Here is a 16,243-nt window from a genome sequence, read left to right as displayed (position 1 = left end):
ACATAATGTGTCTCCCAACATGGTACGATCAGAAGCACACAAAAATTCCTATGAAGTATTTTCACCAGACGGTCAAACTTGAGTCAAATCAATCCTCCCACATTATCAGTCAATAAAAAAATATATGAAATAGATTTAAACATGTTAAATGCCACCACGGGAAGCAATTAGCAAAATCAAGCATGTGAGAAATTTTACAGGACAAATGATCTGCTTTCTTGAATTGAAAAAAAAAAAAAAAAAACTGGCAACTTAAAACAAAAAGGAGAGAAGGAGAAACTCTTATAGATTAAAATAGAGATTACCCAGTGCAATACATTGACCTGGTTTGGATCCCCATTCAAACAAATCAGCTACATAGAAACATTTATGATACAACTGAGGAAAGTTTAACCCTGAACGAATGTTTGGAAATTTTAAGAAACTACTTTGATTATTTTAGGTATGAGAATAAATTAAATTTATTTTTTTAAGGGTCTTTATTTTCTAGACTTATATACTGAAGCAATTTTAAATGAAATACATTGATATGTATACTTGGAAGAAAAAAAATAAATGAAACATAATGATGGCTGGGATATGGTTTAATAATTAATCATGACCGGTAGAAGTTAGGTGGGAAGTAGAGAAGAGCGTGTTGATAATTGTTGAAACTGGGTAATGAATAATTGGGGATTAATTATACTGTGCTTTTCCACTTTTGTATATGTTTTAAATATTTTCATTATTTAAAAATTAAAAAAAAAAAAACTAAAACAAATTAAGAAGAAGTCTTCCTGGGAAGCTCTCCTAAAAGCTGCATATTATTAATTCTTAAGTTTGAAATGTCATTCCTTCTTTGATGGAAATTTTTTTGAAATGTGTATTTATCTTCTTAAGTACAATGTAGTGAAATTCAACTTACCCTGATTTTTAATAATTTCTGGTATCTTAATGAACATCAATTACCATTACGTGCTACAGTTTTAGCTTTAAATGCTGATATAATGAATACATAGAAGGTAGAAATAAGTCTGCGCTAACTCAAGTGGTGGCCATAAAACGTGCTTTCTGCATGAAGGCTCCAAGGTAAACAGACTGTGTAGAGCTCTAAAGCTTTGAACAGTAAATTATGACTATCTGCTTGGAAAATCTGCTAGTGAATTCAAACTTCCATCATTTATTACAAATATTTACCGAACAATTACTATGTGCCTTGGACTGGGCAAGATTCAGAGACTGACAATAAATAAGAGATCTACGCCTTCTTGGAACCTCTTGGGGAACACAGGCAACAATTATACAAAGAAAACAATTACAAACTGTTTTTTAAAAAAGTGCCATGAAGCACAGAAAAGGGAAATACCCTGTTGAAGATCTCTCAGATCCTGAGTGGTAGAGCTGGGATTCAAATTCAAGCTGTTGGGCTTTGAAGCATCAGGGTTAGTCACTGTCTCCCAAGTTTAGAAATAGGCATGGTATATTTCACAGAGGGTGAAAACACTACCCTACACGGCATGTAGAATTCCTTTTTAGAAAGAGAGGCAGTGGGTCTCCTGTAGAAGTCAGGTTCAGTCTAAATGTCTGAACTACTTTCTTTGGTGAATGGGAGCTCAGTGGTTCTTAACCTGTAAATACAAATGTATTTCAACATAATTAATTTCCTTTGTAAGCCAATACATTTTGTTTTGTGGATTAAAATACAGATTAATAGTAATATTATATTAATTATATTAATCTTTTATGGAAGAATTTCTGCTAATATTTGTAGGAAGCATTCTAGAGCATTACCATTTAACAACCCTTTCTGAAATAATGGATCTGAAATAAAATACAGATTAATAGTAATATTATATTAATATCACACTACTATTAATCTGTATTTTAATCCACAAAGTAGAATGCAGTTTAATATTCTGACAATAGGCCCACAGGTTTATAAGACTGCCAAAGGAGTCAATGGCCTATAATATAGGTTAAGAACCCAGGGACCACAGTCAAGAGTAGAATTAGGCCAGTTATTATTATTCTCATGTCTGTCAGAAATGAACAGATTATAAACCTCATATAAGTTACAAGTGGGTCAGCCGCAGTAAATTAGTCATGTTTCTAGCTTCTTTTGATGCATTAACATCTGTTCTGCATGCATATGCCAGACACATCCTGCTCAGGAGAACCTAAAAATGTGCCTAAGTCACCTTGCCTTGGCCTGCTGCCTCCCTCATTGCTGGTTCCGTCCTCAAGAGGAGATGTTCTCCCAGGGGTGCACTTTTCAAATACAAACAATGCAATCCAGAATCCACACTCCTAAGTACCTCCCTTATGGGGCTCTCCCACTTAGGGGCCACTATACACCTGCCCTAATCACCCCAAGGCCAATTGTTCAAACTGGCCAATCCTAAACCCACTTACCTGCCTCACCTATACCTTCCCATAGAAACCATGGTATAAGCACTTGCCCACAGTTCCCATCTCTCTTTCTGCCTTGTGATTGACCCTAGTGTTTCCCCTCTTGCCCCCCACCCTCCATAATGAGATGTGTACTCCATGTCTTGGGATTTATGAATATAATAAACTGTCTTCTCAATGGCAGCCATCTCCTGGTTTTTTGGCCTTAGCATACCTAATTGACAGCAGAGCATATTAAAACACACAGAGCTAGCAGAAGACTGTTGTCTCTTTGATGAATCCTGTGGGCATGTGTTCTCCCTCTACTTGGCTATATGTGGGTCTTATGTGGTGCATTAGTCCATTCTCACACTGTTATAAATACCAGAAACTGGGTAATTTATGAAGAAAAGAGGTTTAGCTGGCTCATGGTTCCTCAGGCTGTACAGGAAACATGCCTGGGGAGGCCACAGGAAACTTTCAATCATGGTGAAAGAGGAAGCAGGCACATCTTACATGGCCAGAGCAGGAGAAAGAGAAAGCAGAGGAAGGTGCTACACATTTTCAAACAACCAGACCTCATGAGAACTCACTACCACAAGAACAGCAAGGAGAAAAATCTGTCCCCATGATCCGATCACCTCCCACCAGGTCCCTTCCACAACACTGGGGATCACAATTTGACATGAGATTTCGGTGGGGACACAAATCCAAACCATATTATTCAACCCCTGGGCCCTCCCAAATCTCACGTCCTTTCACATTCCAAAATACAATCATACCTTCCCAACAGTCTCCCAAAGTCTGACTTGATTCCAGCATTAACTCAAAAGTTCACAGTCCAAAGTCTCACTTGAGGCAAGTCAAGTCCCTTCTGCCTATGAGACGGTAAAATCGAAACCAGTTAGTTACTTCCAAGATACAATGGGGGTAGAGGCATTCACTAAATATTCCCATTCCAAAAGGAAGAAACTGGCCAAAACAAAAGGGCTACAGGCCTCATGCAAGTCCCAAATCCAGCAGGGCAGTCATTAAATCTAAAAGCTCCAAAATAATCTCCTTTAACTCCATGTCTCACATCCAGGCAACAATGATGCAAGGGGTGCAAGGGGTAGGCCCACAGGGCCTTGGGTAGCTCTACTCCTGTGGTTCAGCAGGGTACAATCCCTGCGGTTGCTTTGTTTCACAGGCTGCCATCGAGTGCCTGCAGCTTCTCCAGGCACAAAGTGCAAGTTGTAAGTGGGTCTATCATTCTGTGGTCTGGAGGAGAGTGGCCCTCTTCTCACTGCTCCACTAGGCAGAGACCTAGTGGGGACTCTGTGTGGGGGCTCAAACCCCACATATCCCTTCTGCACTGCTCTAGTAGAGATTCTCCATGAGGGCTCTGTCCCTGCAGCAGACTTTTGCCTGGAAATCCAGGCATTTGCATACATCCTCTGAAATCAAGTCAGAGGCTCCCAAGCCTCAACTGTTGCCCTCTGTGCACTCACATGCTTAACACCACATGGAAGCTGCGTAGGCTAACAGCTTGCACCCTCTGGAGCAGTGGCCTGAGATGTACCTGGGCCCCTTTAAGCCACAGCTGGAGCTGAAGCAGCTGGATAATAGGGAGCAGTGTCCCAAGGTTCTGCAGGGCAGAGGGGCCCTGGGCCCAGTCCATGAAACCATTCTTTCCTCCTAGGCCTTCAGGCCTGTGATGGGAGGCTCTGCTGTGAAAGGTCTCTAAAATGCCTTTGAGGCATTTTCCTCATTGTCTTGAATATTAATATTCAGCTCCTCTTTGCTTATGCAAATTTCTGTAGCCAGCTTGAATTCCTTTCCAGAAAATTAGTTTTTCTTTTCTACCACATGGTCAAGCTGCAAATTTTCTAAACTTTTATGATCTGCTTTCCTTCTAAATATAGGTTGCAGTTTTAGAACATCTCTTTACTTACGTATATGACCATACACTTTTAGAAATAACCAGGCCAAATCTTAAACACTTTGCTGCTTAGAAATTTGTTCTGCCAGATTACCCTAAATCATCACTCTCAAGTTCAAAATTTCACAGATACCTAGAGCAGGGGCACAATGCCACAATCTCTTTGCTAAAGCATAGCAAGAGTGACCTTTATTCCAGTTCCCAGTAAGTTCCTCATCTCCATCTGAGACCACATCAGCCTGGACTTCATTTGTCAATATTACTATCAGCATTTTTATCACAATGATTTAACGAGTCTCTAGGAAGTTCCAAACTTTCCCTTGTCTTTCTGTCTTCTTCTGAGCCCTCCAAACTGTTCAAATTTCTGCCTGTTACTGAATTACAAAGTCTCTTTCACATATTCAGGTATGTTTATAGCAATGCCCCACTCCTGATACCAATGTTCTGTATTAGCCCATTCTAGCACTGCCATAAAGTAATACCTGAAACTGGGTAATTTATAAAGTGCAGAGGTTTAATTGGCTTACAGTTCCACAGGATGTACAGGAAGCATGGCTAGGGAGGCCTCAGGAAACTTTCAAACATTGTGGAAGGGGAAGCAGGCACATCTTACATGGCCAGAGGAGGTATAAGAGAGAGAAGGGGGAGGTGCTACACACTTTTAAACAACCAGATCTCTTGAGAACTCACTCTCGACCATGAGAACAGCAAGGGGGAAATCCGTCCCCATGATCCAATCACCTTGCACCAGGCCCCTCATCCAACATTTGACATGAGATTTGGGCAGAGACACAAATCCAAACCATATCATGTGGTATTTTATTTCATTATCTAAAATTATTTTACAGTTATAAAATCTCCTCTCTTTATCACTCTTCAAAGTAATGACTTCTGTTGTTTTCTCTATTCTATACTGGCTTTATAGGATGTTTAGCCAGTTTTCAATAACATAGTTCTTAGTCATGTCAACACATTATTTCATTCTTCATAGTGTACAATTCATTATCAGTGTAGTTACTACACATAGTTCTTCCATTTTTAACAAACAAAAAAAAAGTGTATATCGTTTAAATGGTGTATTCCAAGACATTTCTTATATGGCAGGATGATTAAAAGTCTGGGCTTTGAAGTTATTCTTCCATTCAAACATCATATATTGGTCACCCGCTCTTTGCCAGGCACTGTGCTATGTGTTAGGGATACACTGATGAACAGTAACAGACACTATCTCTGTGGTGCAATTAACTAAGTGAAGAGGACACAGGTTAATCAACTCATTAGAGATATAAATATGTAATTGAGAACTGTATCAAGTGCTGAGAAGAAATAGTACAAGTTTCTGTATGAATTCCTTTTGGAGGGCCTGACCCATTCCACGGGGTCAAAGGAACTTCTCTAAGAGAGCTAAGATCTAAAGGATAATTATCAAGTTACTCAGGAAGAGGAGGGTTGAAAATAACCTTCCGGTCAGAAAGAACAACGGCCCCATGAGGGAAGGCAACATGACATGGTAAGGAAAATTTGCACATGGTGAGAAGGAAAAAGCAGGCAGGGGTGAGACTGCATGGAGTCTTGAAAGCCATTTCAAGGTATATGGGCTTCACCATCATGACAATGAGAAGCCACTGAATTTTGAATTTCAGCTAGGAATTCTAGCTCTACTGCCTTTTAGCTATATGACATTCAGCTTGATCTTTCCTATGCCTCAGTTTTCTCACCTGTAAAATGATATAAAAATAAGGCCTACTTCATAGAAGATCCATATGACCAAAAAAAAAAAAACAGAGTGAGACTCTCATATACATTACCTATAATTACTGCAAGTCACTTTAGACTTAATCTTTCTCAGTCAGTCTGAAAGATTAGATTACTCCTAAATCAATTCTGAAATGGAATCTTCAGCTATTTGAAAGTCTACCAGATGGACAAGAGAGGAAGCTCTTTGATATAACTACCTATCAGACTATCATGGTCAATTTCAACATCTCTAACACTAAACTTATCTCCATTTCTCCTAAACCTGCAAGTTCCTCCCACTGTTTTTCCTGTAAATGGTATAATCAATCCTTCAATCATGTAAACTGGAGACTTGGCAGGAAGGCTGAACCTCTCCCTTTTCCTCAGCTCTATATCTAATTAGTCTCAAGTCCTTCAAATTGTACTGGCAAGGCGTCGCGTGAATTCCTCCCCCTTTCCTGCCACAGCTGGCTGGTTCAGGCCTTCATCCTCTCTTGCTATCCAATTATAATTACTTTATAATAAAACTCTTCAACTCATAGATTCCACCTCCAATTCACCCTTCGGTTACTTTTATAGAACATAGATCAAATTCTTCTGCTTATAGCTACCCTTTATGGTTCTTCTTCAACTACCATTTATTTAATCTTCCCTCAACTCCCTCGGAGAGAACAAAGTTTAAACTCTTGAGCAGGGCACACCAGGCCCTTTTCAGCTACCCCTTAACCTTTTTCTTAAACCATGCTTCCTGCCAGCTCTTTCCTACACACATTCTATATATGGAAAACAACGAAACTGCTTGCACATCTCCAAAATGCGCCATATGCACCTCGCATTGCCTATCCATCTTCACTCCTGCAGTGCATTCTCCCTGGAATACCATCCTGCCCCAGCTTTCCTGTTCTCATGTGCTGAGCAACATCTACTTCTCCTTCAAGGCCAGCTTGAACATCAACTAGAGTGTAAAGATTTTCTCCCAACTGCTGCCTTACCTACAGATCTTTTCCCTCTTAATGCTCTTTGGACAGACCTCATAAAGCAGTTATCCTACTATTCTTGTTTCTGTCCATCCATCTCATCCCAGCAGACAGCACAGAACATTGCTTATCTCCCCATCACGTAGAAAAGTACCAGGCTCAGTAGTGGTGCCTAATATATGTTAGGTGAGCGAATGAGAAAATAATTAAATTAAAGGGAGATGGTTTCATCCTGCTAGATAAGCTGTTAGAGATTTTTAAACAAATTAGAAGATGCTGTAATAAGAACTGAGCTTTCTATCACTGGAAGTTTTCCAGTAGAAAGATGGTTTCTAAAAAACAAAGTCAAAGATTTATATATCAGATTAGAAGCTGGCTAAAGTGTTCTCAAAAGTTCTTTAAACTAAAACTTTGCATTATACTCTGTTCCAATGTTTTCCTCACAGGAGTATACCCAAACATTTCAGCTGTGCACAGAACATTAGTCAAAATAAATAATAACACCAAGCCTTATTCTATAGTAAAGAAGCAACCCTGGGAATAAAGCGGCTTTTTCTCAAGGAATTGATTCCAGAAACATTAAATGTCTGAGAGCAGTTTCATCCTCAACGAGTGAGGCTTTACTCACTGGGTTCGAGAAAATAACAATAAAAACAAATATAGTGCATGCCTATAGCAAGAAACTGAACTAAAACGAAACTAGGTCAACTCAAAACTAAACCTGATATTAAACCTAGAAGCGCAACTTATGAGGGGGATTCAGGACTCCTTGCTAATCACGTTATTTTCTGCTAATTTTCCAAATTAACTATGAAAATAATCCTTCAAATGCCACTCACATTGGCTAAATTATTAGGAACATTACAGTTATCATGTGTAGCTAGACTTTATAGCTCATTACGTTTTCTCCAGTATTGCAACATGTCACTTGAAGCTCAAGGAGATATTTTAAAACTAAATGAAGTGTTACTTGATAGAAACATATTTAATATATTATTTGGCAGGACATTTGTCACAATCTCTCTTGCAAAATACTTAGAAAATGCTAGCTTTCAACAAATATTTAGAAACAAAATTTGCAGTGCTGAGGATATGGTCTGCTTTTGTTTGAATATAATTATATAAAAAAAACTCTTGAATCAAGTTGTTTTCTGAATCAGAATTGTATGTGTATGCGCATTTCCTCAGTGTATTATGGAATGTGTACCTATAATTTCCATAAAATAGTAAGGTCACAGTCGAGAAACAGTCTTTTCTATCTTTCGAGTGTCTGCCATCTGTTACATATAGTCCCACATAAGATGACAGTGACACAAATAACTTCTGTTCAAGGATGACAGCTGTCTAAAACCACCTACCTAAACTTTTCATGTCAAACCTGTTAGCAAAGAGAAGAACGTAAAAGAGAGACCTGAATCTTAGTTACAGCTTTGTGTATATAGAAAAGGACTTTGACAAATAATTCAAATTTTCATAATTTTTATTGGCTGATCTTGAAAATGGAAAAAGGAGACCAGAAGCTTTCCTTCTTTAAAAAAAGGATTTAAATTTTGGGGGTGTTTTTTTTCTGTCTCCCAGGCATGATCATAGCTCATTGCACCTGGAACTCCTGGGCTCAACTCATCCTCCTGCCTTGGTCTCCCAAGTGCTGAGGTTACAGGCATGAGCCACCACACTTAGCCTTTAAATTGCTATTTGTTAAAATGTAAAAGTAAGATCAAGCCTTGATTATTTGGAGGCTGGTCGCACAAGGTGAGTCACATGTGTGTTTCACGTTGCCAGGCCTGCTCCCTTCTGCCTTTTTGTGAGTCTGTGCCTTCTCAGCTTCCCTCTACCAGGGGATGGGCAGAAGGAAAGAGAGCAAACAGGCAACACTATTTGCTAAAGCTGTGAAAGAACAGGCCATGTAAATGATGGCTGAAATACAGTCTGGAGATTACTAGTGGGTATCACTTCAGAATGAACATCAATGAATTAGAGCTGAATAAATCAATAGCACCCTGGAGCTGTTCTGACTGATAGTTTTTCTAGACCATCATGTTTTCCTATAGATAGGGTGACCATGTATCCTGATCTGACCAGAAGAGATCCACTATAAGCCTCTGTTGTTTGGTCATAACTGTTAACAGAAATATCCCCTTTTCTTCAGTCTCTACATTGTCCTGGTTTCCATGATAAAGTATATGATTACCCTATAGTCACTACAGGTAAAAGAAGAGTAAAATGCCTCATTCTACAGGATAGTTTCTGTGCAGTCTAACTGCAGTAAACTTCACTTCCCCCACATCCCAGCTCAGGATTATTCCGAGTGGAATCAATGAGGCAGGAGCCTATTGCTCAGTACGCAGCAGAATGTGCTGTGAAGAATCTTCCATGTACTTCTCAAAAAACATTCCTTAAGACGAATGCAGCGGCTCAAGTCTTTCCTCAGCTGAGCCACAACGTATATATAAAAAAGTAGATCAGCTTTACTCTGAGACTAAAAGACTTTTTTTTCTTTTTTTTTTTTTTTTTTTTTGAGACGGAGTCTCACTTTGCTGCCCAGACTAGAGTGCAGTGACACGATCTTGGTTCACTGCAACTTCCACCTCCCAGGTTCAAGCATTTCTTCTGCCTCAGTTCCCCTAGTAGCTAGGATGGCAGCTGCACGCCACCATGCCCAGCTAATTTTTGTATTTTTAGTAGAGATGGGGTTTCACCATTTTGGCCAGGCTGGTCTGGAACTCCTGACCTCAGGTGATCCACCAGCCTGGGCCTCCCAAAGTGCTGGGATTACAGGCATGAGCCACCATGTCCGGCTGACTAAAGGATTTTTTTATGGTTAAAATTTATTTTAAAAGACCACAAATATTTGCTGGAGGGCTTTCCACTATTCCTTAGGAAGAGTTCAAAAATACTTGAATACCGTTCATAGCATAAAGCTGAGGACACCAATTTAAGATGTAGTATTTCAATACGATTCATAAATGTCCTTCCTGTGAATTCAAACTTCTACTTGCCAAGAATCTAACTCTTCAGATTCTGTATGGATCAAACACCTAAGGTTCACTACGGATGGCCAGAGAAAAAGAAACAGAGCACTGAGCCTCCTGTCTTTTCATCTGCCGCGCATATATCCCAAAAGCATAAACTAATTTCCTGTCTACTTTTTTAGACTTTCTTTTATAAGTTACTTTTCATATTTAATCAGGGTAGTTCTTCTCTATTGCTATTATCTTTAGTAATGGTAAGTAAAAAACAATGGCTCTTATATAATGGTGAGATATGGGAGTTTATATTACACATTTAGAAAATTAGAAACAAATACATATTTGATGAATTTTCAGTTTTCGCCAATGTCAGAAATTTTCTAGGAGAACCATATTTATCCATATTTGTAATAATAGAAAATTACCATCTAAGAAAGACAAATGACTAAAAAGCTAAGAAGCTGTCTTTAAAATGGTGGAAAGCTCTCATTTCTTTAAATAATACGCCATTTAAATTTTACTAGTAGCAAAAGCGTATAAATTTGAAGTAAAGGTAACCCACGTCCTCACTCCACCATGGAGAGAAGGCGAATCATGGTCTCAAAAGAACCCTCGGGCAGTTCACCTACCCACACCATCTCCTATGAGCTCCTTCCCATCCTGAATTCACAAAACTCGTGACAAACCTAGAAGGCCCAATACTTTTGTGCCGACTCCAGTACAACAGTACTACAATCTGGCTTCTTCATCATGTGGAAAAGACACTGAACAGATGACAAATCAAGGTGACTGGATCCATATAATAAAGAGAATGTAGAGCATGTGTGATCTCGAATGTGCTGTGAATTGTTTCTTCTAAGACACATTCATGGCTTACACTTAAAAACACATCTATGCCTTACATTTTTAGAAAAATACTCAATATATACTTTTTAACTTAAAAAAAAAACACAAAAAAACTCTCAGTTTGATTTTTGACTCTCAGAACAGGAAAACAAAATTGAATGGGTTCCCAATGTTTTTGTGATTAAGATTTATTTTTCTTTTCCCTAAAATCCTAGTGGGGTAGAAAAGATAAGAAGGTACCAATATAGTAAAAATAGATTTAAAAAACTAAGACTACTTAAAATGCCAGTGCAGAGTAAAAGCCTATAGCTTTTGACCTCATGGGTAATGGGGACAAGGTTATCAATCTTGCAAACCCAGAGGGAGGAACAATCTCCCTCTTCATAGTCAGAATGTGAAGTCTGGTTTAAGAAGTGGGGTTCATATGCCACACTGATGTGTTCTACTTGTAATTCCAGTGAGAACTAAAAGCTAGTATTAAAGCCTTGCTCCTCAGGGTGCGACACTCAGACCAGCAGCATTGGCATCACAGAGGAGTTTGTTACAAATGCACTCTCAGGTAGAACTCAGGACACACTAAATCCAAATCTGCATTTTAACAAGATCTCCAGGTGATGTGCATGCACTCTGAGGTTTTAGAAGCACTGTTCCAGAGAATTTGGAATGAGCAGGTGGACAGCTAATCCCTTCCTTCTGAGGATGTTTACTTGACTTCTTTCATGCAAATAAATCCACCACTGTTTCCAGCAATTTAACTTCCACTACACTTGGATAAAAAACAAAACTGGACTTTCAATTCCTGTTCTGCTACTTACTAGCAAGTTATTGAATTACTCTGAGTACCAGTTGCTTTACCCAAAAAAAGAGAGAGAGACAGAGAGACTAAGAAAACTATTTTATGGGTCTATTATGAGAACTAGATGAGAGTAATGTTAAGAATGGCCAGGAATGTCTCCAGCACAGGCTGAAAATGGCTTCTGACTTGGTAACGGTAGGATCTGCAAACATTGCCTTAACACTGAAAAAGTAAAATGAGTATCCCTAAAATTAGCCTATTATACATTTCATACTATTCTAACAAAAATCCCAACAGAATTTTTTTTTATTTTTTTTTTTGGAGACAGTGTCACTGTCGTCAGCCTGTAGCGCAATGGGGCAATCTTAGCTCACTGCAACACCCGCCTCCCGGCTTCAAGTGATTCTCCTACTTCAGTCTCCCGAGTAGCTGGGATTACAGGTGCCACCATGCCCAGCTAATTTTTGTATTTTTAGTAGAGACAGGGTTTCACCATGTTGGCCAGAATGGTCTCAGTCTCTTGACCTTGTGAACTGCTCACCTTGGCCTCCCAAAGTGCTGAGATTACAGGTGTAAGCCACCGTGCCCAGCCCCAACAGATATTTTTAATTGGATAAAATAATCTTAAAGAACATTTTTAAAAAGAAATCTTAACCAAGTCAAGAAATGAAGGCATATATATACACATATATTTATATTTATACATATATTTATATTCATTTTTATACATAATATATTTATATTTATACATATAAAATCCTGTAGAAAATTATATTACAGGCCGGGCAGAGTGGCTCACACCTGTAATCCCAGCACTTTGGGAGGCCGAGGCAGGTGGATCATGAGGTCAGGAGTTCGAGATTAGCCTGGCCAATATGGTGAAACCCCATCTCTACTAAAAAATACAAAAATTAGCTAGGCATGGTGGTATGCACCTGTAGTCCCAGCTATTCCAGGAGGCCGAGGCAGGAGAATCGCTTGAACCCGGGAGGCGGAGGTTGCAGTGAGCTGAGATTGTGCCACTGGACTCCAGCCTGGTGACAGAGTGAGACTCCGTCTCAAAAAAAATAAATAAATAAAAGAATATTATATTACAAAGAATATAGAAAAGTTTGTTTAACTATTGTATAGAAATAGATAACATAAATGAAATTAACACTTAAAATATAGGGCAAACCTAAATGATAAATATGAAATAGTTAATGAATATGAAATGAAATGATATATGTGAAAAATATATATAAAATGATGCTCATGCTCACTGGTAGTGGGGTAGGTACAAAATAAAGTAACAATGAGATAATACTTTAAATGTTTCAGATTGGCAAAAATTTAGAAGTGCGATGTTACCAACAAGATGGCAACAAATATTTTTGTACATATAATGGGGTAATTACTGCTTTTATTTTTAGGGAACAGATTCCCAGAACAAGATTGCTGGGTCAAAGGAATTGCAGTAGTGGTAGCAATAGTAGCAGTATTAATCATAACAATAACAATTACTATGATTAGTACCATAATGATAGTAGCAGTCCACCTCCTGGTAATCTGCTAGAACATCATCATTATTGTAGTAGTTATAGTAATAACTGCAATACTGCTATTGCATATTATGTGCCACTGTTCTCAGTGCTTTATATATGTTAACTCTAATCCTCCTCACAACAACTCTAAAAAATAGGTAACTATGATTCCTATTTTACAGGCTAGGAAACAGACAGTAAATGTGCCTGGCAAACACAGTGAGAAGCAGTAGCTATTTTGCATGTTAGTTAGATAGGTTGGCTACTTTTGTTTTTGTTATCATCACATATATTTTTACATAGCAATTCCACTCCTATAACTCTAACTCAAATGAGAAACTAATTTAACAACAAAAAAATCAAGGATTTACATGTATAGTAGTGTGTATCTGTCATGGACAGGTATGAGTAAATTTATCTTTGTATGAAACAAAATACAGAAAAATGTACACAAGATGCTTAACCTGGACTATTTTGTTGAAGCGTAGGTGATACTAGGAGAAGAGGAGGGCTGGAGAAAGAGGGAAGCAATCCAAATAAGTCAATAAATCGGAACACACTCACACACACACTGCACACAGAGATAGAAAGTTAGAAGGTTTAAGTACAGGGTAATAACAAAGAAATAATGTTTACATTCTCTGGGGACACAAAGAGCCCTGGAAGAGTTTCAGGAATAGGTGCTTCTTTGCAAAGTTCATTTCCAAGAGGAGTGATACTTTTGTTGAATGATTTGGTTCTTTTTTTTCCCACACAATATAAAGTATTAAGAAATTTTTCAAAGCTTGATTCTTTATCGAACAATAACAACAACAACAATCTTAGTAATTCTAAGGTTCAAAACTCAGTAAGGGTCAAGCTAAAGACACTGTCTAGGGGTAAGAAAGCTGAGTTCTGTTCCTGGCACTGCCACCATTGGACAATTTGATCTTTGGCAAGTCACTTAATCTGCACTTAATTTCCTCACTTACAAAGGAAGGAAGTTCAACCAGGCCATCTTTAAAGCTCTTTTAGAAGTGGAATGTGATGATTCTATAATTAAAAAGCACAATGTAGAAAAGTGAAAAACTAGTAAATAGGAGTGATAAGTATCAAACATTTTAAAGAAATGGAGTTTAAAATCTTAAGAACTTGTAATGATCCAGGTAATTTAATGATTCACTTAAAAATTGAACTTTTAAGAAGTATAAACTACAATAAGATCAACTTGTGATTTTACATTTCCAAATGGTGAATTTAACTACCCAATGCTTTAATTTTGAGAAATTAATGCTTTAATGTTGAGAAAAGGAATGCTATTTTAGATATTTTCAGATTACTCACTTAAGTAAGACTTAATTTGTCCTTTAAAATGGGGCCATCTATAAGGTGCAGCTCAACCAAAATGTCATCTTCTAGAGACTACATGTAATAGCCCTATGACAAAAAGGCTGGGCAATGCCAGCCAGTCAGCATGCCAGCCAGTCAGCCACATAATATTGCACAATAAAATTTGTAACAGAAAATTTTGAATAAAATTGTTAATAGAACACAAAAAATGGAAATAACAATTTGCTTAAGAATGGCAGCCTCCTGAAGCAACAGTCACAGTTTAAATTGTTATATTTTCCTAAGTTTTATAAGTAATAATATGATTATTAATCATACTCTATGAAAATTTAAAGCATAAAAAGTCATTAACTCATAGGGCATAAAGATTTCCATGAGCTTGTTACATTTTATGTATTTTTATTTCCTTAAATGGTTATGGGATTTTCCAAAAGCATACACACAATTCCTTAAACTTTGCCAACTTAGAATTAGTTACATAAAAATCACCCTTCAGACCGTATGGAATCCCCTAGACAAATCTACTCAGCCTTTTTATGATACGTTATCTGGGTGTGAATTCCTTGCCCACCTCCCCCCCCTCCGCCCCAAAAAATATTAAGACTTGGCCCAAGTAGATTTTACAGGCGACAGAGATGTAAAGAAACAATTTCTGGCTTGCACAGTTATCTAAAATTCCCGCAAACAAGCGGCTCCGTAAGTAGTATGTCATAATTTTCTTATCTACGAGTACAAGCACGTGCATTTATTTATATCCCTAGATTAACTTCAAGTCTAATTTTACTGCCAGTAGTGTCCAGGGGTGGATTTCTTTGTTCTAATTACAAATGGAACTTGAGCTAGATCAAAGGCATTTTAAGAAGGTCAAATTTTACTTCTCTGAAAAATAGAGGGTGTTATCCCATGTAATTAATTAATGCTTAGCCATGCCCTTTGGCGCATTACCCGGTGGCTGCAGAAAACCAGAGCCAGCCGTCCCCACCTGTTGGTGCAGTAAAACTTACTTACCCAAAAGAGCAGATTGAGGGCGTAGAGCAGGCAGCGCAGACACTTCACCGAATCTTCTCTGGCCATTGTGAGCCCCGTAAGGGAGAAGCCCCATCCTTTCACCACATCCTACTCCCAAGGGCAGAACGACAGCGATCTGCAGGGGGCGGGGGAGAGAGAACAGGGGACATCTCACCATCACGCTCCCCACTGCCTGCCCGTCCCTCCTCCGCCAGCCCTCAGCAGGGTCCAGAGGGTCCCGAAGCCCAGTGCATTCGAGATATCGCCTCATCAAAACTCATTTGTTAAAGTCATAATAGTAACTAAACTCCCAAAAGTTCCAAAGCGGCTTCAGATAACACCTGCTGGGAAAAGAAAAGAGCAACTATCCGGATGAATGAAGTCGCACAGTAAACTCGCATTCTCAGGGAACACGCGACGGGGCCCTGTGTATTCAGATGAGACGCTCTTGAAAACCTCCCTCACCACGCCCCTCCTCGGGGACCGCGCTGCTCGGAACTGTCCTGAAGGTTAGAAAACACACTGCCCCCTACCCCGGACACGTCACAGGCGCCACCGGCAAGCCCGAGAGCATGAGCACCCTTCCAGTTAGGACAGTTCCTGGGCACTCCAACTCAGCACCCCTCTACCCTGCCCCGCAGCTCGGGTGTGAATGCAAGGGACTGGGGGGTGGGGGGAGGGTTCGGGGGGCGCAGCGCGGAGCTGGGATTCCGCCCGGCGACTAGGGTTTCTCTGGGAGAACGTGAGAAATGATGTTTTCGGCCCCAGAG

At 39.1% G+C, this 16,243-nt stretch overlaps 1 protein-coding gene across 1 annotated transcript in view; it reads right to left on the bottom strand.

Moving 5' to 3' along the window:
• TSPAN12 (tetraspanin 12) overlaps positions 1 to 16,236 on the bottom strand; it is a 68,835-nt gene extending 52,599 nt beyond the window's left edge. Inside the window, exons 1-2 of the mRNA XM_011995980.1 lie at positions 15,815 to 16,236; positions 15,474 to 15,609 (exon numbers count right to left, since the gene is read on the bottom strand). Coding sequence (XP_011851370.1) covers positions 15,474 to 15,539 — 66 coding nt within the window. The 5' untranslated portion in view covers positions 15,540 to 15,609; positions 15,815 to 16,236. The remainder of the gene's footprint in view (positions 1 to 15,473; positions 15,610 to 15,814) is intronic.
• Between the last annotated feature and the right edge of the window lie 7 nt (positions 16,237 to 16,243).

Source organism: Mandrillus leucophaeus, unplaced genomic scaffold (assembly GCF_000951045.1).
Source record: "Mandrillus leucophaeus isolate KB7577 unplaced genomic scaffold, Mleu.le_1.0 Scaffold5, whole genome shotgun sequence".
Lineage (NCBI taxonomy): Eukaryota > Metazoa > Chordata > Mammalia > Primates > Cercopithecidae > Mandrillus > Mandrillus leucophaeus.
This window is presented reverse-complemented; position numbering and strand designations above follow the sequence as displayed.